Source organism: Haemaphysalis longicornis, unplaced genomic scaffold (assembly GCF_048455015.1).
Source record: "Haemaphysalis longicornis isolate Haplotype H1 unplaced genomic scaffold, Haemaphysalis longicornis Haplotype H1 scaffold_7, whole genome shotgun sequence".
In the NCBI taxonomy this organism is placed as follows: Eukaryota; Metazoa; Arthropoda; class Arachnida; order Ixodida; family Ixodidae; genus Haemaphysalis; species Haemaphysalis longicornis.
The window spans coordinates 116,905,979-116,930,069 of NW_027526422.1; the positions used below are offsets into that span (position 1 = coordinate 116,905,979).

The 24,091-nt window shown below is 43.5% G+C and overlaps 1 protein-coding gene across 1 annotated transcript; it reads right to left on the minus strand.

The window, feature by feature from the left end:
• Positions 1-1,320: 1,320 nt before the first annotated feature.
• LOC144146860 (uncharacterized) lies at positions 1,321-20,447 on the minus strand. The gene is made up of 5 exons (XM_077678818.1): positions 20,269-20,447; positions 17,224-17,381; positions 16,823-16,896; positions 15,640-15,723; positions 1,321-1,520 (listed from the first exon to the last, which is right to left on the minus strand). The coding sequence occupies exons 1-5, from the start codon at positions 20,389-20,391 to the stop codon at positions 1,387-1,389; spliced, it is 573 nt and encodes a 190-aa protein (XP_077534944.1). The 5' UTR covers positions 20,392-20,447; the 3' UTR covers positions 1,321-1,386.
• Positions 20,448-24,091: the final 3,644 nt, after the last annotated feature.

The window sequence follows — 24,091 nt, forward strand, 5'->3', positions numbered from 1 at the left end:
AATTTCTCGGCAACATCACAATCGCTGTGATGGCACGCACAGTGAGCGGGCGAAGGTTTAGATCTCGTGAACCACAATCACCTGGCTACTAATCAAGAAAAAGTATAACGTCCACGACGCGCATCCAAGGCAAAACTGGTAAGGACATTGCCTATAGCCACCGTCACCTGGTGCATAAGGATGTGGAGTCTGAAAAAAAAACAGGCCACCTACGCCCCGTTTGCGGCTTTGCAGATTCCTTCTCCCGCTGACTACGTGCAAAATTATGCCCTTGCTACCACGGCGGGAGTCAAGATAAAACCCATTCTATCCGAAGCCAGGCAGGCGGCTTAGAATTCAAGCTGGCGTTGTCCAAAAGTCGCACTGTGGCTCTGTCGCGGGACTTTTTGTCCGGAAAATTAAACTTTTGGCTTTATTTGTCCGACATATTCCTTGTTAACATATATTAATCCTGTGGGAGAACTGGCGGTTCCTCGGAAAAGTCCAGAATATCCATTAAAGTACGAATTTTCGGAGCCCGAAAAAACGGTTGGTTACTCTAAATATTCCAGAGCCCTTCTGTACGGCCTGCCTCTTAGCCAAGGTGATAATACGGCCAGTAAAAAACCACCAGTTTTTGTGTTCCCAAACGTTGTAGGACAGAACATCCAATACACTCCGGGAATTGTAATTCAAGCCTTAAATTATTTTCGGGAATATTAGCTCTATTTTCCATTTATTTTTTGTGTACTTTGAACTGGTATAGTTAATCTCTCTGAGGGAGTATTTTGGACTCTCAGTCCAGTACAGTGCTGAGCAAGAAAAAATGTCACTGCTACGTATCAGGTGCCAAAGTGCGATTCCTCTTGTCACTTTTGCTATTATAGTGTGCGGCCAATATATACGTCGCCGTGTGTAATAAACAGAGAAACCATAGTAACACCATTTGGTTAATGCAAGGAGAGAGCAAAAATATCACTAGGGCGTATATGATTCCTATCACTACTAAACTCATCTTGTTGCAGAAAAGAGCAATAAATGTAATAAATACCTCTGGTTCAATCGCAACATGCATTGCCCCAGCATTGCCCAGGATTAGTATTCTATTGTTATTATGGCGCCGCAATAGGCAATGGAAATTCCTTATTACTCACCATCTTTTGTAAAATATTAGTATTACTAAAATGTACAAAACGTCGTATCATAGCAACATCATTGCCCGAACATCTAATCGTGAAAGCAATAGTATGCTCTGTTGCTAGAACCATTCCTTTCTAAACTCACGGGCTCACGCACGCATACAAAGTATTCTATGGCCTATAAAACATGTGGCACAGGGGAACATTCTGGTATGCTTGAAAGTTTATTTAAACCCGACCAGCGTGAAAAAGCGCGGACATCGCCAGCTTAACTTTCTTGAGAGCATTTGCCGTAGATATCGTATTTTGTGGACGTGTTGCACAACAAATCATAGATGAAGTGGCAGCACGTGATATTTTGACCAAGTGCGCTCTCCGGTTGCCACAATGAGCATCCTTGACCTGCGTAGAGAAAATTCAACAGTTATTTTAGGCTGAAACACAACAACTCTCTCTTTCTGGTCACATTTCGTCCATTAATTTTTCCAGGGTCCGCGCTTCTTTTGAAATATGTTGTGCGAAAATATTTTACCACTAGCGTTCATCAGCCGAAAAGAAAGGTACGGCTTGCCTTTATGCTTCAAGTTTAAACAATACATACCCAAGGTTTTTTTAGTAGTTACGTTTTTAGAGCAACCTTATAGCGGCAGAAATATCGTAGACTTCATAATGCTAACGCTGCAATACGAATATAGACAGGTAAAATGCAACGCTGTTGTCCCACGCGCCTGCTTAATTTTTGTAACTGCATTCTTGTCCATGTGTAACCCATGGAGTTCCGCCCATATTTTTGACGACCGCCGCCGTGTCCTAAGCTGCGTATTTTTGCTTTGTATGTAGCGGGGGCGTGTCAGTTACCTGTGGAATATTTATTCAGCGAAGGTGTTAGCGCAGCCTTCTTCCTCATTTCTTGCGATCACGTTGGCATCAACCGTTAGAAAGAAAACTCCTCGACACCTTACGGCAGCGCAACGCTGTGCTAGCAGGTTTCCTGAACACAAATACGAGATGTCTGCTCACGACACCAACAGCGCACACCTCTGGCGCCCCTTTGTCGTCGTACTCGGTGTTGCATCAGCACTTGGTTTCGTGGCCGCTACACAACGTCGACCCTCCCTGCCAACCCAATCAACAGACTCTGTAAGCCATATCAAGTCAATAATTTTAATGAACGGAGCTTAAAGCATCAGAATCGTAGGAACTACAGGGACCCGAGTTTGGGATAGGTGTCCCTGCTGGCGCCACTCAACAGCGCCACCCGTAATCGAAATGTGAAACATGAACTTGACATTCCAATGCGTGTGCATCTGACACGCATTTTTTCGTGATGTAAAAAAGTGCGACTGCTCGCAACCTCTCACGATTTTAGTGATGATACGTACATATATTTCAGAAATGACTGCTGCAAGTATTTTTTAGCTTTACAAAGTGAAATTTTAGCATGTGAGGTAACGGGCGAGCTTCTGATGTTTTCGCCAGTAGACTACTAAAACTGGCAGTTAATCATTAGAGAGAAAGTTCATCAAATTTACATCTTGTTTCTTGGTGATATTGAATCTCATAATTTTTTGTGATATAGTTGAGACGTTTTCGGCTGCCACTGTAGCATATATCTGGCTCGTTGGTTTGACAAATAGACTTTTTTGGTGAATGAACCAGTATTTTTTTTTTTGTTCTGCCCCTATACGTAGCGCTGCCGGAAATTCCGAAGTATGTCAGTTCGGGATGACGTCACACGAGTCAACGGAATGCCTGAGTAAGTGGAGACGGGAGCAGCGAATTAAGTCCCATATTGCTACTCACTACCAGTTAGGATAAGTTAAACTGCTCCCACGTACTAGGGCTGTTAAAATGGCCGCTGACGCGCAAACGGTGTGTCAAACGACAGGTCCGGGCGACGGGAGCTTAGTCCATTCAATGAACGCGTTATGAAGCACTCATGGCTCGTCATACAGTGGGTAAAATTTAAAGGTTTGTTCAAGGGCTTGTGGGATATAAAACAGAGGTCGCAATAAGGGGAATTACGTGGCAGAAATAAACCATGTTGAGTGCTTATAGTATGAGAGATAGTCATGGTGAGTCATAGATTAGGATGAAATTCAATCAGACTCCGCTTTTACAAGCAGGGTAAATAATTAAAGGCCTCGACGAGGGAAATGAGGGACACATAAAAAATGAAGGCTGCTGATGATGGGAAAGTCGTGGTGTTACAGATTCAGTTAAAATTTAAATGATGCCGCTAGGGCATGTGGGACAGTTTAAGATCTTGGTGAGGGCCATCACGTGGGGCAAATTAAACAAGTCTGAGTACTAGTTAAAAGTATTTAAATTTCGCGAGATCACTGCGGATTCTCAAATCGTTGCAGACAACCACGCTAGCTGTGAACAAATAGGTCCCAGTGACGAGCGTTCAGCCTAGTGAATGGCCGTGTGATGGATAGTCATGGCTAGCCCTGGCTTTGGTGAAAATTACAAGTGATGCCACCAGGACGTGTGGGGTTTCAAAATAAAGGTCTAGATTAGGATATTAGGATTAGGGTAAGGTGTAGTGACCACCGTATGGTAAGATCTCGAATTAGGCTAGATTTGAGGAGGGACCGCAACAAGCTAGCACGAAAGAAGCCGATAAACGAACTAACAGTAAGACGTAAAGTAGAAGAATTCAGGATCGCGCTGCAGAACCGATATTCCGCCCTTAACGAGGAAGCCGAGCCTACGACACAGGAAGCCAGCGACAACCTTACACGCATCATGACGGAGTGTGCAATAGAAGTCGGGGGCACTATGGCTAGACAGGATACTGGTAAACTTTGACAGGAGACGAAAGATCTAATCAGTAAACGGCAAACCATGAGAATCTCTACCGCAGCTGACAGAATAGAACTAGCCGAGCTCTCGAAGTTAATCAATAGGCGTAAGACAGCTGACATACGGAAGTATAATATGGAGAGGATCGAATACGCTGTAAAGAACGGAGGTAGCCTGAAAGCAGTGAAGAGACGTCTTGGCGTGGGGAAAAATCAGATGTATGCACTTAAGGATAAGCAAGGCAATGCCATCACAAATAGGGATGAAATAGTCACAGTGGCCGAGAGTTATATAGGGATCTGACAGTAGCCGGGACATACAGGATAATGCCGAACGAGACAGTAGTTCAGAGGAGATAGACATCCCACCAGTAACGACCGAAGAAGTAAGGAAGGCTTTGAAAGAAATGAAAGGGGGCAAAGCACCTGGCGAGGATCAGATAACAGCAGACCTCTTGAAGGATGGCGGAGAAATTGTACTTGAAAAACTGGCAAAACCTGTATACGCAATGCCTAATGACCGCATTGGTACCGGAATCTTGGAAGAACGCGAACATCATCCTAATCCATAACAAAGGCGACATGAAGGACTTGAAAAATTACAGGCCGATTACAGATCAGTCGTCTACAAGGTATTTACCAAGGTAATCGCTAACCGAATCTCTGCAACCTTAGATTTCAGTCAACCTAAAGAACAAACAGGGTTCCGCAAAGGTTATTCAACAATGGACCATATTCACACGATCAATCAGGTGATAGAGAAGTGCGCTGAGTATACTGAACCCCTATATATAGCCTTCATAGATTATGAGAAAGCATTTGACTCGGTCGAAACCTTAGCAGTCATTCAGGCATTACGGAACCAGAAGGTAGATGAGCATTATGTAAGAATACTAGAGGATATCTACAGTGGGTCTACCGCCACCATCATCCTCCATAGGGAGAGCAGTAAAATACCTATAAGGAAGGGTGTCAGACAAGGAGACACAATCTCTCCAATGTTATTCACAGTATGCTTACAAGAAGTATTCAGAACGTTGGATTGGGAACAGGTGGGAGTAAGGGTTAATGGAGAATGCCTCAGTAACCTCAGATTTGCTGATGACGTTGCCTTGCTAAGTAACTCGGGGGACGAATTGCAAAGCATGCTTTCCGCACTGGGCGAACAGAGTAGAACCGTGGGCCTGAAAATTAATATGCAGAAAACTAAAGCAATGATCAATAACCTCGGGACAGCACAGCAGTTTGAGATAGGTGGCGAGGCAGTGGAAGTGGTAAGCGAATATATCTACTTAGGCCAAGTTGTGACCCCAGATCCCAACGATGAGGCAGAGATAACTAGAAGGATCAGAATGGGGTGGGGTGCATATGGCAGACATTCTCAGATAATGAATAGCAGCCTACCATTATCGCTGAAGAAGAAAGTGTATGACAGCTGCATCTTACCGGTACTCACCTACGGGGCAGAAACTTGGAGGCTCACTAAGAGGGTTCAACTTAAATTGAGAACGACTCAGCGGGCAATGGAGCGTAAAATGATAGGTGTAACATTAAGGGACAAGAAGAGAGCGGAGTGGGTCAGAGAGCAAACTGGTTTTAAAGACATATTAGTAGAAATTAAGAAGAAGAAATGGACGTGGGCAGGGCATGTATTGCGAAGGCAAGATAACCGCTGGTCTTTAAAGGTAACAGAGTGGATCCCTAGAGAAGGCAAGCGTTGCAGGGGGCGGCAGAAAGTTAGATGGGCAGATGAGATCAAGAAGTTTGCGGGGATAAATTGGTCACAGTTGGCACAGGACCGAGGTAATTGGAGAATAATAGGAGAGGCCTTTGCCCTGCAGTGGGCGTAGATAGGCTGGTGATGATGATGATTAGGATATTCACGTGAGATGGTTAAAATTTATTCTTCCTATTTGTGGCGGTTACAAGTAGTTAGACTTCGTGAATACACTTTGGACGGTGAAATGGTCGCAGGCACGCAATCAGCGTCAACTGATACATCCCGGCGATGGGTGTATTATGTAATGCCCCACCAATTATGTAATGCCCCACCAAGTAGCCATGGCTAATCATAGATTGGGGTTAACCTAAAAGCGATGCCAATCACGCTTCATCATCATCACCAGCTATCTACGCCCACTGCAGGGCAAAGATGTCTCCCATTTTTCTCCAATTACCCCGGTCCTGTAATAACTGCGACCAATATATCCCGCATGTGTGGTATCATATCAAAGGTATCTGTGCGGGAGATCATACCGGCTAGTAAAACCAGCATGCTGCCAGTACTTGTTAAGAGCTGTTAAAATTCTGGATCTCACTGCGGACGTTAAAATTATCGCACACAGGCAATTGTAGTGTCAAACGAAAGTTCAAAAGCGCTAGAATAACCAACGTTGGATGACCACATCAAACACCCCTTTGTATAGTCGCAGCAGAATAAGAACTTCGTGTCATGTTGGAAGGTCATCCAATGTGTAAATAACGATAATGTGGCATGTGCAGGCAAAGCAAATGCATGCCGATAAATAATGGCGAGTTCCGCTTTTAAGGACGGCAATAATCGAATGCCTCTTCTGGTGGTTCAGAGAGATCAATTGACCTTGTTGCGTGTTCCCACGACATCCTTAAAACGTGGTGAGGTATACACATGCGTCTTGCAGTGTCCGGCAAAACGCTCGCGGAGCCAATAAAAACAAAGCGGGCGTAATGCCGCAGCTGGGGGCAAGATGCATGTGGCGATAGGGGACCCTTTGTAATCGGCTGCATAGGGCCAAAAGCGCAAGCCACCGATCACTAAAATCTACCATGCTAATATACCTTGTATTCTTGATTATTTGTTATGTTATTTATTTCGGCTTATCACGGTCATCTGAGCAATAGGTTACCATTGTCTGAACAAACAACCCGTCCGCAATTGCCTGTCTTGTCTTTTCGTATGTTGCGATACGAGGAGCAAACACACAGGTTTGCACTTCACGTGGTGATTCGTTTTACATTTCCTAAATGTCCGTTGCGCCAATACATAACTGGCTGTAATATTGAGGGCGCCTATGTTACTCAACAAAGGAACCCAATGTTGGCGCAGATTATGTCGTTGATTTTACAACGAGCACCCAGATTGATGATCTCTCTGATAGTACTTTCCTGCAACACTTCGTGAAAGAAAAAAATGGCCCGGTGCCTCAACTATTTATGAGTGGCGGCATCGAAACCCCAACGTCGAAAAGACTAGGAAGCGAGCATTTTATGTTCGAAAGAGATGTCGTGCTTCTAAATTATTCTTCCTGGTGTTTCTATAAAAGAAATTTTCAGGACACAAGAGATATGTTTCCCAATTGCAACATTGTGTTTAACCTTTTGTATTCAATGCTTACAGCCACTCTTGGGGCGATTTCTCCCGGATATGATTGAACCTCATGCCTCATTCTACCATGGTACCAATGGATTTGCTAAATTCCGCAATAAATTTATTAAGAAAGCGCTCGTTGGCAAGTACCATACAGCGCGAACCATGTAATGTCCTGTATCTGCGCAAGAATTCCTAATTGGCAAGACTAACAAGGGTATTTTTATAATAACGTAAATTTAAAATATTGACACTCAGAGAGACCATAATAAATCATATTCAGACAAAAGTCAAGCCCACCGGAAGTATCCTGTTTTACGATGCGGGCGAAAACGCCGTCGCGTGTTATTTTTCATATTTCGCGGTGTGTCTTGACCAGTCAGCATTAAGGTGTGGGCAATTAGTTCATCTCTGATAATACCGCAGCTAGATGCCTCTCGCGGGTGCCTGCCAGCACCTCATTTATACTTTAAATATTAACACAATACTACGTGAATTAGGCAATTATGAAAATCAAATAATTAACTCTAATCAACGAAAACATGGTGGCCGCTACTATACTGTAGTGAAAACATTATGCTCTACGTTTTCGACAAGTAGCGCAATTGAGCATTGTTAAAATAGTGCATGATAGCTGGGACACCCGGTATAAGGTTTAAATTACTTTGAAAACTCTGTGACCCGTATCAACGCCCACAATAGGAACCAATTACGCCGCAGTGGCGCAGTGGTTAAGGCGTTGTGCTGCGAATCCCAAGGCCGCGTGATGATCACGGCCACTCTGCACCTACTTTTTAGACCAATGCGAAAAGCGAAAACACGCGTGTGTCAATATGTCAGCGCATGTAAATACGTCAACGTTGTCAAAATTTAAACGCAGCCCTTCAGTCGGATTGCCTCATCACGGAATGGCAGGTTTGGTTCAATGAAACAAAATTTCAATATGAAATAGCTATGTGGCATATGAAGCAATCTGAACTATGATATAACAGCGCTGCTATAATATTGCGCATTACCGCCATGCAATGGATGCGGATTGCGTGGGTTGCAGGCTTGCTATATGCTGGCGCTTCGGTGCGTAGACATACTATGGTGTGCGCTTCTCAACAGCTATTTCAATCCGGATCTGGGGCGTAAAGCTTGTGGGGATAGAATTTGAAGTAAACACATAGGACTACAAAAAAGAGACGAAGAAAATTAAGAAGTGAAATTACAACGTATGTTGCGTGGCACATATATAAGCGCGCTTTCATTTCTTATCCAGGTGATATGCTTTTATTTTACAGCCGATACATATCTGGTTAAGTGGGGTCATTTGAGTAACATTTATGTAAAGCTGAAGAAAAGCATTAGAACGCGGAGGAACAGTCTAAAATTCAGCTGGCAACACTAGCGACCCACCCTGCTCGGGCACCGGACAGAGTAGAAAGAGCGCAATTCATGATACAGCCAGTCATTTGTAAGCAAACTGATGCCCTATTAATTGCAAGCTATACCATCACGTGAGTTGGTATGAGGTTCGATTGCAACGCAACCATGTTTAGAAATTTTGAGAGCAGCAATATGTCGCTCCAACCACGTTTTGAAGATGGCGTGCCAACACTCCTCGAGCACTTTATAACTGTCGAGCGCCAGATGAGAGTTTTTTCTTAAAAGTGATCATTACTCCGCAGCATGCTTTTCATTGGCTTCATCCGATCCTCCGCCTTTCACAGGTACTTCCGACACGGCCAAGCGGCATCTCTTTATTTTTAAACCAATGTATGACTAGCCATAACTATCTCATTATAGGGTCAATTATGTGGCTGCACGTGCCACCACGACCTCTATGTGACGACTTTTTTATGTATCTGCGACATTTCGATGTCCGTAGTGTGTTTGCGAGGTTTAATCTCTCTAATTACTGTTGATCAGCAAGATACATTGTTCGCTGCATCTGATTTTCCGCATCGAGACTTTTATTTCATAGTCCACACGTCGTAGCGGTATCACCTGATATTTTAACCCTCTTTAAGATTCACTATAACAATATCACCATGATAAGCATAGTGCTCTTTAGTACTTGTCCTGCGTGATTCGCCTCATTCGGGCTTTCAATATGATGCACAACACGTCCTATCGCATCAATTTGAATTTTTCTTTATATTTTACCCAATTCGTTGCTGACCATCATATTGTCATGATGGAAAGCTGGATCCATTTTTTTATTATTTACTACTTGATTCCGCTCATCCAGACCATTAATTCGATACACTACACGCTCTAGCGGCCTGTTTTTAATTTTGTGAATTTTAACCAACCTTATTCTTCACCTTGACGATCTCATGACAATAAGAAGCAATTATTTTTTCCTTAAGTGATTCCCCTCATCGGCCCATGTATTTGGTAGTCCACATTATTAGGCGGCATCTATTTGAATTTTTGAATTTAGCGGAATCTATGAGTCATCATAGTGATGTCACGATGTTAAGCAGGATGTCTTTTTATCTTAAACAGGATGCGGTCTTTTATTTGTTCAACGTGATTCCTCCTGTCGCAAGCTGTATTTTGATACCCCACACGGCACAGCGGCAAAACATTCCATTTTCACGCAATGTATGACTCACCATGACTATCGCGATGAGCCGCATAAGTGTTTTTGTTATTCCTATGCCTTATGGAATTTTTTGTTATTCCTATGCCTTATTCCTATGATACGTCACAAGCGCTATTGCCCCTAATTTGAATTTTAGCCCAATATATAAATCATCTTGACTATCTGAGGGTGTAGACATTACCCATTTTTGTCCCACGTGATTGCCAAATCGATGACTTTAATTTCATATCTTATATGCCCTAGCGGCTTCAATTTTAAATTTACCCCATTTTATGACTCGCCATGGCGGTCTCATGAAGAAAAGAAAGATGCATTTTTATTTGTTCCACGTGATTCCCCTTTGCCTTAGTGGCATCACTTTGACTTTTAGCCTAGCCTTTTACGTCCCACAACAGACGATGCTTAGGCTAAACAGGTAATACCAATACTTGTCATTTGAACTGTCATTTTTGCGTCAGAGACTATGTTAGCGCCCGTAGTGTGCATGGAAATAGAAGTTTTCCTAACTAATACCGATCACCAGTATGCCGATTATTTGTTCCATGGGATTCTGCCAACTCAGGTATTTAATTTGTTACCAACATAGTCGAACCACATAAATCGAAGGGTTAACTGAAGTTAACTCATGACTTTTTTGTGATGAGGTCATTAGCTGGAATAAACAGATGCCTTCAGTACCTGTCATGTGATCTGCCTTTTGCGGGTATACGAGCATTCGGACATGCTTGTTTTCTGCGCACCAGCAAAAAAGCGCCTCTAAAACGGGTGAGATCATTTATCAGAAATTAGGCGTTTCAATTTTATGGCCCGGGTACGAATATCGGGTACGAATTTTCGGCACTACGGTCATTCCAGAAACTGCAGGTGCGGGTTTCTATTGGCAGTGCTAATAAAAGTGACGGCAACCCACAGTTGATTTGTCTTTCGGGTATTATCGTCGAGTTCTGCAACTTTACATAGAAAGACATCATAAAAATGTATGGCCGTCTGTTAAGAAAAAACTGTCGTCTTAAGAAAATTTAACATGTCACATAACTGCCAAGCACGCAATGTAGTAAGTTGCAAAAAATAGCGTTCTGTTTCTGCACAGGGTTCTTTTTGCCTTCGTTTGGGCAAAACCCGTGTCAGCGAAATTTTCAAAAAAATTCTATTTCTAAGCCACGTTGGTAATATATCTTTAATAGTAATTTTTGGACGTACTTTTTAATACACGCACATTTATATAAAATTCGTCAAAAGCCATCCGTACGATAAAACAGTGAACGCTCACGCTACCCACATGAGGCAATAAATTTTAAATGAACGATATAAGTCGTGTTTTATTGAAAGTTAAGCGACGAACTTATATCTTGCTGACACAGGTACCATCGCTGCACTATATTATATGGTTGGAAATTCATGTTCATGCCAATTACAAGAAATAAAATCCGGACAAGCACACTTTTTCAGCGCCATCCCATGAAACCATGCACTCCTGTTTGCGTAAGAACACTCGCAATTCCAAATTTTTTTCAAAAATGTTTGTATTGAGGGCACGCAATTAGGTAGCAGCTTTTGGACCAATACAGGCTAGGTAAGGGGTCTAATAATGTCCAACTCCCGCAAAGGTGAGCCAAAATACTGCACATTTTATCGTATTACGATAAACACATTACCCTCACAAATATATATATGAAATCGATGGACAGCGAAGCTGAATATTCGTGCTCTGTTTCACTTTATGGGTACCTTTCTGGCGGACCTTTCAAAACGGGTGAGAAGCAAAAAACAAAATTTAAGCTGCTTGAAAATTAGGATTATTCAGCCTTTATTGGCCCAAGAAAATGTGTTATTGCAGCATTATTGAAGAACAAAAGTAAACCGAATTCTACAGAGTGTACACTATGCTGAAACACAAGAACTTTCGTCCTCGTGTGACGACTGCAACGTCGATGGGCGCTCGCACGCCAACGGCAGCTCCGCGGTCGTGCAAACTCTACGATATCAAGCAGAGGAATTGGCAGCTGAACGACGGCGGCGGGAGCCTCCATTCTCTCTTCCGGCAGTAGGGGGAGGGAGATTATTTCAACCCAGGGAGACCACTGCACCCTCAATCGGTGGATCTGTGAACCAGTTTTCGCGAGGCGGCCGGCGAGTCGGTGAACTCTATCCTACTATGCGTAATGCACGACATTCAGTACGCGGATAAAAATGCTCGGCCTTCAATACCTCCAGTCTTAAAACGCGCTCTCATCCTACCCGCTGCACAGCGATGAACACCTACCTGCTGGAGCTCCTAAAGAGCTTGGAGCGGTCTGTTTATGCTATAATTGCTAAAGTGATAAACGCAGCACTTCGGAAAGCCTTCTCCAGAAACATAACTACAGAACAGAGGGCAAAACAGAATCGAAAAATTGGCGTAAAAGCGAGCCCTCAGTGTGCATGTCAAAAGAACAGACAGAGCCGATGCTCAGAAGGCGGCGCCATTGGCTGCGTTGTACCCGTGCTAGGCAGCTGCACCTACTTGACGAGCCCATTGTTTCGATTCTCAAAATATCCCGTTACCGCTTGAAAGAGTGTTAGAATGGACAATACCGATCGCAAAGCCGAGAAGGCATCACAGACGAATGCACTAGTATAGACGTTTTCTAAATACCCATACTGCTGGGGCACAAAAACAGAGATGTAGCCTCCGATGACAACAAGTAAAACAAGTAATTGGGTCCATTGAGACCGTTATAATGCACACCTTCGTTGGCACGGTGTGGTAAGCGGGCGGAAAACACCAAACATCATGTTCGCAATCGAGACTGAATCAGTGGTCACGCGCTTGTATTCATGTAGGTACGCAACCTTTACCACTTGGTATTAAAAATGATCCTTGCACTATGGTTCGTATTCACGTTTCTCATGTAGATTCCTCACTTTGTGCCCCAAGTTATTCGCGTTAAATAACCAAACGAGAACATTTCAACTTCAGAGCATTTCCTTTGCCTCTCCAAAATCCATGACAAATGATTACGGAGCAGTGCACGTTTGTATATTCCGTACGATGGGTGTAACAACACTGACGCATTTAGAACAAACTTTTAGCTGGTAGTCGTCGACGTCGATGGAGCTGGTGTCACCACAAATTTGGAATAGCAACCATAAACACCTCGCAATATAAACTGGAAGCGCTATTAACTAACTCAGTCTAATTGATTTTGAACGAAACAGTATATTTACTGTCATTACTCATGCGAACCACAGGAGACACACAGCAATAGTAAATTTTCTAGTGCAAAAGCCAAAGCGGAATAAATGAAAGACACAGCTGCATCAAGAATCTGAATTAGCAACTTCTGAAAGCCGTCATGTAGAAAACAAGATAATCAGTTGAGTGCGTAATTTTTGCGAAGGAACTTTTCCTTAAACTTTTGTGAACGATTTCCCCAAAATATGATCGACTAGTGCGTAATGTTTGACAAAACATTGAATTTGCTCCCTTTGGTGATAAAGATACCGTGGCGCTAATGTGTGAGAGCAAAGCCTTTTGTCCCTCCGTGCTGTTTTACTTACACAAGGCAAAGACAAAATATTCCACTAGGCGTCAAAGTTCCTGCACCCGGCGGACCCTATTTTAGGTGCTTAGCTTTAATGTAGGCATTGCACTTCATGATGCCACACCTATTGGGGGCAACGTAGAGCCCAGCACCAGCCCTCCCTCATTATTTTTGTTTTTTAGCAAAACGTAGAACGTTAGAATTGCTGCCTGCAAGCTTTTGCAATGTCCAAATAATATGTAATAAAAAAGATGCAAAAGTTAGCACAGCCTGCCCAAGTGGCACAAGTGTGGTGACAATGTGGTGCACAAGGCTGGTGGTACAAGTCTGCGTCCTTTCTTCGGGTTCCCAGCTGTTAAACCTCATATTTATTTCCGAACTTTCCGCTTAGAGTTCTTCATGACTGGCAGGCCCGGCTCGTTCGGTCCGCACGCCTAAACATCACTGCCAAAGTGAACAGCGCTAGCACGCGCTGGAACCAGCGGCCAGGTACAAAGCCAACGCCCGTGCAACGAACTCAAAGTAAATGCTGCGCGCCCCGCATAGCATGATAGCTCAGTCGGATAGACGTCGGTTTTTTAACACGATGAACCCAGGTTCAATACCGAGAACGGGAAGCGTTTTTTTTTTCCCAATGGGCTGCAAAAGTGTTTGTTCCCCTTACTGTTAACCTTGTGTCCTCGTGCTTTTGTGCTGATGCAGTGGTTTGGCTTCCGGTGTCTAATGGTCCATGGTTCAATTCCTGGTGCCCTACTACCTACATTTTGCTTGAAGTGCGTGGTCCCAACACTTACTCGAGGGCTGCTTGCCTGTTCGGCACTTTCCCCTAAACTGCCTAATTTTTTGGGGGGATGGACGGATATTGCCAGCCCTAAAGGGCTCCGTTGTGAAAACTTTCGGTAGGAATGTTTTATCAACGCACAGCAAAATGTGTATGCTGCTTTCCAAAATACACAATTACTTTCATGAACCACCGCACAGTGGTTCAGAATATTGCCGGCATAAGCTCACAGCTGTTGTTTGCAGTGTAGCATCGAGGAGTAGAATTCATGGCCACAACAGGAACAATGTGGGTGGGGGCGGAATTAGGTTAACTCAGTGCAGTTGAGCAGCCAATATGCCTTCCAAAAATTTATAGAAACAAATTGGCGGATTCGGAAACTTAACAATTCAAATCAAACGACAACGCGAATGTAGACAGGAGAAATAATTTCACACAGTGTCCACTCTACTTATTCCAATCTTGTTCACAGAATTGCCGCTGTGTGGACTTTCTGTGGAAGTAGGTGGGTTGTCTCCCTAATCAAACATGAAGAAATCCACCACAAGGGAAGCCCATGTTTTAAATATGTTATATATAGTGAGAATAATAATGATTTATTCAATAAAGTCAATCTCTGATATTCTTTGGCGTTCATTTAAACAAAGCATGTTAATCTATGAGCATAAAAGTGTGCGTTCGTACTCCGTCCCGCGTGTCATATGTTTCTCGTATTTTACCCAAAAACGCTCAGAGAGTTTGTAGAGGTAAAAAACAGATTCCAAAACGTCAAAAATAAACGTAATCGTGTGTTTCAACAATGAACGAATGCCACACGAATAAGGAACGGCTGGTGATAACGACAAATATATCTGTTAATTTTTTTCTCATTAGCTACGCCTCAGCAGCCACCTAAGTGATGTACACCACGTGTACAATTATTTTCTCGCATCATAAACCTCTAACACGTCCGATCACTAGTACTTGAGGGGTGCGCCTCAAAGTTAAAAAACAAGCAGTTTGTACGCTAAGGTCAATATTTGGGCTCACAAAATAGCTGCGATTTAAAAACCTGTTCTCCGTCTTAGATTCACAAATGACGTATGCATTCGTGTGCGCTGGCTCTAGCCACCGATTTGTGATATATAGAAATTATTTATTACTGTTGTCACACACCGCCTTTTGAAATTAGCCATGAAAGATTACAGATATTTTGGGCAAACACAATTGTTTTGTTTAAGGTATCCTTCTGTGTTCAGGTTTTCGTTACGTGTTGAGGCGTAGAATCTAATATTGAAGTATTTTCTCCACTGCGCATTTCAAACCGCATCGGGATGAATAATGTATGTTTGTGCCGTATCCGTAATCTACCAAAGTGTTACTGCTGGTGTAATCAGATATCGAGTGCGTGCGATTGAAGGCTTCCGTATTCCCATTGCAGCCACGAAGGCGTAATTTTATCTGCCAGACACAACTTGGGTAGCTTACCTCCATCTGCGTAGCTATGACGGAGCACCTTGCAGCTTTCGCAGTCTGTGTAGACGCTGGTTACGTTAAACATTACTTCAGGGGCTGTAAAAGGAGCATATTTAAAAGGTAAAAAACGCTTCCAACGAGAGATACAAAACGTTATAGCTTGTATACACTAAGTTCTGGATCATAAAGAGACAATCATGGCGAGCCATATTTAAATATAATAGAGCTGTACTAATAAACGCTACACAATTGTATTTTTTGGGGGATGTTCAGTAAGCAAAAAGAGCGCGAGTGTTAAATTTAAAAATTCTTGACCATACAATTACAAAGAACGAAAGATTAACTAGTATCAGCAAGCAGAGACAACGATAAGAATTATTTCAGAACAATACAGATCTATTGTGAATAACTAGAAATCCAAAGTTGCACGCTTCGCTCTGGAAATGACCATTTTAGGCTGTTCTCTGCGTAAATAGAAGTGCATAGTTTAATTCCGAAACCAGATTTGGAAATCGTGTCTCAATTCTCCTGTCTGTTGCAATACAGTGTCATTTTTGCTCTGGACCCAGAAAAGGCAAATTCTACCAGAAACAAATCTGCTCCCTTTAAACACATTCGCAAGTCCCCTTTTGAATACCCAAGCGTCATTTTGTTCTTCTGAATGAAAAACAATAGTGTGTATTTGAAGAGAGAGGTCTCGTATCTGGTTTCGATTTTTGCAGTCTACAGTGCCCAGTGATGAATGGAAATTCTGTGTGTCTTTGACACAAAGTAAGGTCGCTTGGGAAGAGCAATTAAGGACAACATAGGCAAGGCTAAGTCCGCCTCATCAAACAACCAACACTCATAACACCACCACCAAAACTACTACTATTACTACTACTACATAGCTCTCGCTGAATCAAGTCGTCAACTCCGCAACCTCGCACAAAATACAGTATTCAAAAGCACACCTGCAGTTTTAAACAAATTAAAATGTGAAAGCCTGCCTCCGTTAACAAATTTTAGGTCATATGAATGCACCAATTTCTAGAGAGCAATACACTCTATTGCTTTTTCGCTAGTATTTGTGGGGTCTAAGCGCTCTGTAGTCTTCGACGTTCTGTTGACATGTTCAGTATTTGGGATAGGCAACTTTAACGTTGAACTTAAACATCGAATACCTAAAGGTTTTGCAAGGCTGAGGATTACTTACCTCCATCTACTGATATATTAAGTACATTCTTTACTTCATAACCAGGCGAGGATATCAAGGTGGCAGTTGCATTCCTGAAAAGAGTTTTCCAATATAACCAGAAGATGAACAACACAGTGAATATTTATGAAATTGAAAGTGTGTACGTAGCGCGCTTGCTTCTCTTTATTAATTTCCATTTCGTAAAGGATAGCAGTAAATTATCGATTAGGAATTTTAACGTTGCTGTTTAGACGGACGCTTTGTAAGACCATGCTCGAGTTAGTAAAGGCGAGGAACTGCCACTCTTTTCATGGAAACAGCACAGGTGGTTATCGTTTTCAACTTCTTTGGCAGCATAAGATATAAACGTAATAGATAACCCTGAGCATGAACCCGCAACGTGGGTTATTTATACTTACACTTTGTCTTTCCCACCCACTTCAACAGTGATGCCTCCAGAGCCGTTCTCGAAGGGGCCATTTTCGTAAACTGCGATGCACATGGGACTGCCTCCAAAATAGGGATCATTTTCGAAGCTTCTATACATAATGTACCAAGTGCTCCTCAGAGGAAAGCACTGCAAGTAGATAAAGAAACCGTCGTACAATTAGCGTTCTTTAACCTTTTCCTCAAAAACGTTCACAGACAAGGAGACAAAATTTATCCGCCAAAACAAAGCACACTTTACTAAAAACACGGAGTACGTTGTTACCCTTGTTTTCCAGAGCAAACGCTCGAGATACACTACACACGATGCTTGTTTCTTTTCGTCTGAAAAGTTAAATGTAGCTGCTTAGGTGAGCTGATGGATAAACATTGTTTTGGGCACGCTAGATTCACCTACAGTTTGAGAAACAGCCCTATTCATTAAATATAGTTTATGATCTCTAGAATCGGTTTATTTCATTCATCGATCATTAAAAATGTTTCGGGTATTTCGGACAGCTAGGTGATTGAGATGCTGCTAACCCTTTCCCTTCTAGTGTAAACTTTAGTAAAGACCAATATTTTTAAAGCTTGCTCTATAAAGTAATTTACACTGCCCTTAGTTGTTCTTCCTAAATTTCTACTAGGCATACAAAATACTGTTGTAAGAACTACAAAATATTGTTTAGAAACAAATATTACACAAACCTACCCTTTAAAGGGACACTGAAGTGATATGTAAACATTGCGGGATTACTAGCGCAAAGTGTAGTCCGGAGTCCCCAGGCCATGTTTCGACCACTCTAGGCGCGTTTACGCGATTTTATTTAGTAGAAAAACTAATTCGAAAATGCTGTCCTCCTCTCTTTACGCTCGCCCATGTTCTGTGGCGTTTTCGTGTGACGTCAAAAGGGGATGAGCTGGCAATTGGCTGCGCCACGGCTGCGCTACTGCACGGCTCCCCGGCCGACAGAGTCAGTCGGCCCAGCGTTTCGTCCGCCGGCCGCCGACAGGTCGTCGCAATTCGTTCGCTCAGTTGAAACCAGGACACGTTTGTGAATGGAAGAATGTGCCTTTCTTTACTTGGTTAGTTTGTACACTGTATCTAGCTCCAAGTCAAGGTCGCTTCACACAAGTGCTGCACAAGCGCACATGCGACGCTTCGCTGACTGGTACGCCAGTAGGAAAATATAAGGCCTCTTGAAGGCGGGAGAAGAGTCAGCGAAGTCAATATAGGTAGTAAGGAAAAAAAAATCAACTGATATTTTTACCGTACAGCGTAAAACTAGGGCGCGGGAAGCACTTTTTTGCGCTGGGCGAACAAGCACAGCGGTCAGCAGCACGACTACGCATCTGCGAACGCTTTTCCGTCTACGAAATTCAATTGCTAGACGTGAGCTACTGTGGAAACTCGGGCGACGCTTACTGCACGATCGCAGGACAACAAATAGTAACCTAAGCTGCTTGAAACGCCAAAACTAAATAAAAGTGTAAACCGGTTATACAATATCTACCCTATATTAGCCAATCGTTCGAGTCCCGCTCCAGTGCGTGTTGTGTTGTCGCCAAACAGGCAATAAAGAAAAAAAAAAAAAGCTCCGTGGCTTAGTTGTCTGAGGCCCTAGGTATGTCACCGCAAGTGTTTTGCAAGTCACGAGTTCAAATCCCTGCGAGTACCGGCTTTTTTTTTGTAAGTTAACTTTTTTGTTTTCCGCCGATGTTTTCTATATTGAGTTCACCTTTTTTTGGGCCGCAACGTTCATGGCTACACGAACTAGTTCACAAAACGCGCGCAGGCTGGCACTAGCGCGCTAGCGAGTTCTCGTACGTGCTGTTGCCATAAGCACCGACTGCTTGCAGGCAGTGGGCACAGCAGGGCACAGGCCAGAATGAACAGACCCTTGGCCTGGTGCGAACACGCTTTTTACGATACAGGCATGAGGGAGGCAAGCTCCAAATATGGGGGAAAAGCGCATGACATTTGGGCGTCTGCGGGTACGCGGAAGGCGTTCATGCACTGCGTAGGTCTCGGCTAGTGAATGCTACGACTACAAGCCGTCCTGGGAGGCTTATCTTGTGCATTTTACAGCCGACAACATGGCAGAAGCGCGGTACGATAATTTACTGAGATATTGAAAATGCCCATCCAACAACGCCATTGGTTATGTTTTACAAAACAGAAACCGAAACCGAAACTTGTGTGATTGCTAACCTTGGGCATCGTCCAATCACGGCGCCCCTCCTCTCAACGTCACAGCCTTAGTTGGTGCGGCCGCCGCAAACCGCGCATGGTAGTTTTTCTTTTTTCGCGCTTAGTAAAATAATTACCGATTTGTCAACCGGATAAACGATGAAAAGTGTGTTAATTTGAGCCAGTCTACGCAGTGCAAGCAAAAACGGGAGCTTGAGAAATTCACTTCAGTGTCCCTTTAAGAAAATACACAGGGGGAAATGTTGTGTATGTCTTTTGGTATAAAAAGAACAGTAAAGACTTTTTGTGGGACAAATATACATAGATGCTTATTACCGTCCACTAACACTATACAAATCAACCATGAGCTAGCAAAATAATTTCGAGTATAATTTTTTTTAAGAGCACACCATTTGGCAGAGGCTATGCAGAACTTACAAATTTTCCTTGAAAAATACACAATGTATGTATTTGGATGAAGTTTAGTCAATTCATTATAAATTGGTAGAAAGAATATCTATACTGGCTTACGTATTGCTAACAGGCAATTGTGATATTGTGCCCCGAAGTAAAAATTGCACTTTTGGCAACAAGTTCCCCAGTAGAAATTTTTAAAATTGCAACTATTCACTCAAGAAAGCTTGTTTTTCCAACTAGTGCAATCGCACAGCCTGATACGCGAAAAAACGTTCAGTTACTCTAAACTGAAAAAATACCAATATTGGCTCGTCTATAAACAGTGCGTTTTGTTAAAGACAAAAGAGAACATTTTAAATTAAACCATAATTTTTGCTGTAGATTCTCATGCGCAACAAAGAAGATTCGAGAGCAGCGAAAAAATACTTGCATTGGATTCGTCTTGGTAAACTCCCAACTGAGGGTTGTTTTCAGGAAAGGACTGGCCAGCATAAAGAAGGCCAAATGCCCTGAATAAAATCAGGGAAGCTACGATGTGGGACGCCAAAGTCATCTTCGGAAGCTTACCTTCTTGCAGAATAGTTCTCAGCCACAATGCACCGCCCTTTTAAACGCCCAAGTCGTGTGGAGCAACCAATGGCGGTTAGCGTTCGCGCTCTCCTTTGTAGACACGTGCGGGGTTATTGCGCAGTATTTTCGAAACGGGTAACCTAGTATCATTTCAAAATAAAAAAAAATGCTCACGGAACAGCCCAGGCCAAATTGCACCCGTATTTTGTTTTTCTTTTCAATGCCACCTGGTAAGGTGAAGACTGTTTTAAGGCTGTGGAAAACTATGAAAATATAAACAAAAGCAACTGCTGCACGCTGAAACATGTAATAGCACAGATGGACGTTCGAGGAGCACAGGAAGCACCTGTATTTAAAGTTGTTCACGTCACTACTCTTTCACCTTGAAACCGCTTACCTATAGCACAAACCCATTTATTCGCGGTTCCCCTTCATACAGGTTCTGCGTTATCAGTACATTGCATGAGGAAAATGTTCAGTTTGTTATCTATAAAATGAAATAAGACTAAAGAAATACAAAGGAACCATTCCGTGACCCAAATTTTATCTTCCTGTCTTTTTCATAGGAGAAAGCAAAAAATGAGGAAAAGTAGAGGCGATTTTAGGAGGCCTGTAGTGAGTAGCTTTGGAACGTTCGCGTTCTTGCAGTAACTACTTCTACATGAATTTTTGTTATGAGATGATGCATGGTGATTAACGCCTATCACCACGTTTTTGAGTAATGATATAACAAGAATTAATCAAACATTGACACGCGAGACTCATTACACGGATTATTATTAGCCTGGCCAGCCATTTTCATGAGGAAGGTAAGTGAGAATAGTGCCTGTTCATGATCCGAATATCTGTGCCGCTTCCAAGCTTCTAAGTGCTGCTCTCATCGTCAACGACAAATCCTCTATTGTGTGCGTGTGTAGGAAATATTGATAATTATATCGACAACGTGGAAAATTGGCACAATTATTAGACCAAGAGCTTGAGTCAGCAGCAGTTACCGTCTTAAACCAGTCGCCTTGACTGGGTGTATGTATTAGAGTCGGTCTTGAAGGCGTCAAGGTTTCAACAAAGGTAATGTGTGAATAGGTCGTCAGGAAATGATGATAGTTATAATTCAGTGGCCACTTCAGTCACCTAACTTTGTTTTCATTGGATCACGTATTTGTCGTAGCTTTGTTTGTTTGAACTCTAGGTGTTCGCCAGCAAGCCTGCATTAACACAATTGTTCCAGGAGCAGGTACGCCTTTAGTCTACATTGAACCTCACAGCTAACAACAACAACGTTGAACCAAACTACCTATCAAGCAAAGTAAATCTTAAGTTGAATGGGTCGGTGTATGAGTTTCAGCATCAAAAGGAAACATTAAGCAAAACAACTGGCTGTACCCGATGCAATAAACATGTAGGACCTCGCATACCCTACTTTGCTACTACATGACGGGTCGTAGCCTATGAAGACATAGGTACCGCACTAGCAAAAAGCTCTTTTCATGAAATAACATGACAATTGGTGGGAATTTGTTAGCATCTCCGCCAATGAGAATTTCATTAATACTAGTGATACAACGCCGGATGGGACCGAGTTTGTGGGGAATGAACCGTAAACATTAAATTTTTAAAAGCGAAGGGGCCGTACCAAAAGCACCATAGCATTTATAACGCAGCCCTTTCTCTGAAGCCACATCCAAACACAACATTATATTTGAACACTAAAATACACAGGCAAACCTAAATCTATAAGTGACAAAAATTGTACTTACGAAAACAAGAGCGGCTACCAAACAACAGCGGCTCCATGCCATTCACTCTAGGCGGAGGTGCCACCCCGCCCAATACGCGGAATTCGATGACCAGAAATTGATTAATACTGCTTTACAAAACGTTCAAAGAGGGAGTGGTTAGCAAATGTGTGTGGAGCCGAGCCTCTAGACAGCCCTACGGGTTCATTGGGTGCTGTAAACGTATCGGCTTTCTCCTCTAAAAAAGCACCTTCTCTCTCTTACTCCTTGACCTGGTCCGCACAAGCGAGGCAAAAGCTTTTATTGCTGATTACAATTTGTAGACATCCGAGTTGCTTGGACTGCGCAGCCTCAACGGAAATACCTTAAGAATGAGTAAGCTACAATGATTAGGGAAGTCGGTGCCACCGATGTTGCCCAAGTGTTGTCAAGCCTGACGTCTACGTACCGAGGAGTCACGGCACCGAGAGAGCTTAATCGAGGAGGGATGACACCTAGATAGCTTAATCGAGGAGGGATGGCACCTAGATAGCTTAAGTACACACGTTGTCGTCGGTATGGGAACTAACGACGTTTGAGCAATAACGACCTGTTGTGCGCAGGAGGGCCTGTGCGCTTTAACCTTTTGTGAAAATTGGACTTCTGCATTTAATCGCGGGCTTTCTTCCGCCCCGTCGCATCGCCATTTATGGACACACCAGCTCCACGCTGAGATGTCCTGCTCCCACAGTCTGGACGGGGGCGGTCCCGTCAGTGTATGAGGTCTTGTAGAAGCTTGGCATAGTAGTTTCAAAAAGGACACACGTACTTGTAACCTGTCCTGGTACGCGAAGAAGCACTAGAATGAAGGAAAAAAACAATGTAATTTGTCTACATTGCTGAATGTGTAGTCAGGTGTGATGTTAGAGCAGCAAATCAATAGCGCGTACTTACGCAAGCGTTTTGGCCAGCCTTGAACACACCGTTTTTCACTGCGAAGGAATATACATCTTAAACCCCGCTTTTCATTATAGTGAAGCCCATTGACTCGGCGCCGCTCCGGGGCTATATCTCGCCACCACCGCCAACTCTTTCACAGCGGTTAGCGCAACAGTTATGCCCCAGGACACCATCGATGTCTCTTTCACAAGTGGCGCAGTGGCCTTCCAGCGGCTGCAGCGCTGTTATCAGAGGATTGCGAAGAATCAACAGCACCGCGAATGGGTGTAAAAACGCCCGAAAGCCACCCCCACCGCCCCCGTCCAGAATTTAGCCGCAGCCGCGGCCGCCTCCAATTGTGCCTCGCCCACTAGAGGTAGGTCCCTCCAAGTTGAAAGCAACTTGCGCCGTTGGAACTCTGGTGTGAGCACATATTTCTTAAGACTGGAAGCCATGCCGAGCGAAACCGTCACGTCGGCGGCCTTCGTTGACCGGCTGGTCATAATTTATGTGGCGGAAGAATAATGAGAGATCTTAGTCTGGGCGCATAAAAAAATCTTTCTCGCTCCTTTCACCGTTTTGTTTTCACGGGTAATTATGCGTCCATCCACGGTTTTCAGTTTAGGCGTGCATGGGTAGGGGTGGACGGAGGGTGCACGCGCGCACAGCACGGCTTAATGCCACTACTGATGATGACACACCCGTGGTGATGGTGGGAGTTCTAACCGTGGGAGGGTCATGGCTCAAAGCACCCTGCCGGCTGCCCCCAAAATCGACTGGTTGGGGGTGGGTTGGTGCGTGCGGAAACAATAAGATGCCTATCACTGGGGAGCGAGAGGGACACCCACTTCTCTGTCTGCTAGAAAAGGTCTAGGTGTTCGAGTGTTTACCTGACTATGGGGCGGACCAATGTCGTTCGCATGTAGGAGGAAGAGCTCAAACCCAACAAGCATCATCCCGAACAGAAGCGTGCATCGAAGCGAAAACAACGGAAAGATGGTGCCACCGCCATTGTCGTTTCAAGTTTTA

Coding starts and splice junctions, on each gene's coding strand:
- LOC144146860 (XM_077678818.1), bottom strand. CDS start 20,391: ATGACTTTGGCGTCCCACATCGTAGCTTCCCTGATTTTATTCAGGGCA. Junction 17,382..20,268: donor TTTACCAAGACGAATCCAAT/GCAAGTATTTTT, acceptor ATCTACTTGCAG/TGCTTTCCTCTGAGGAGCAC. Junction 15,724..16,822: donor TAATATATCAGTAGATGGAG/GTAAGTAATCCT, acceptor CTCCTTTTACAG/CCCCTGAAGTAATGTTTAAC.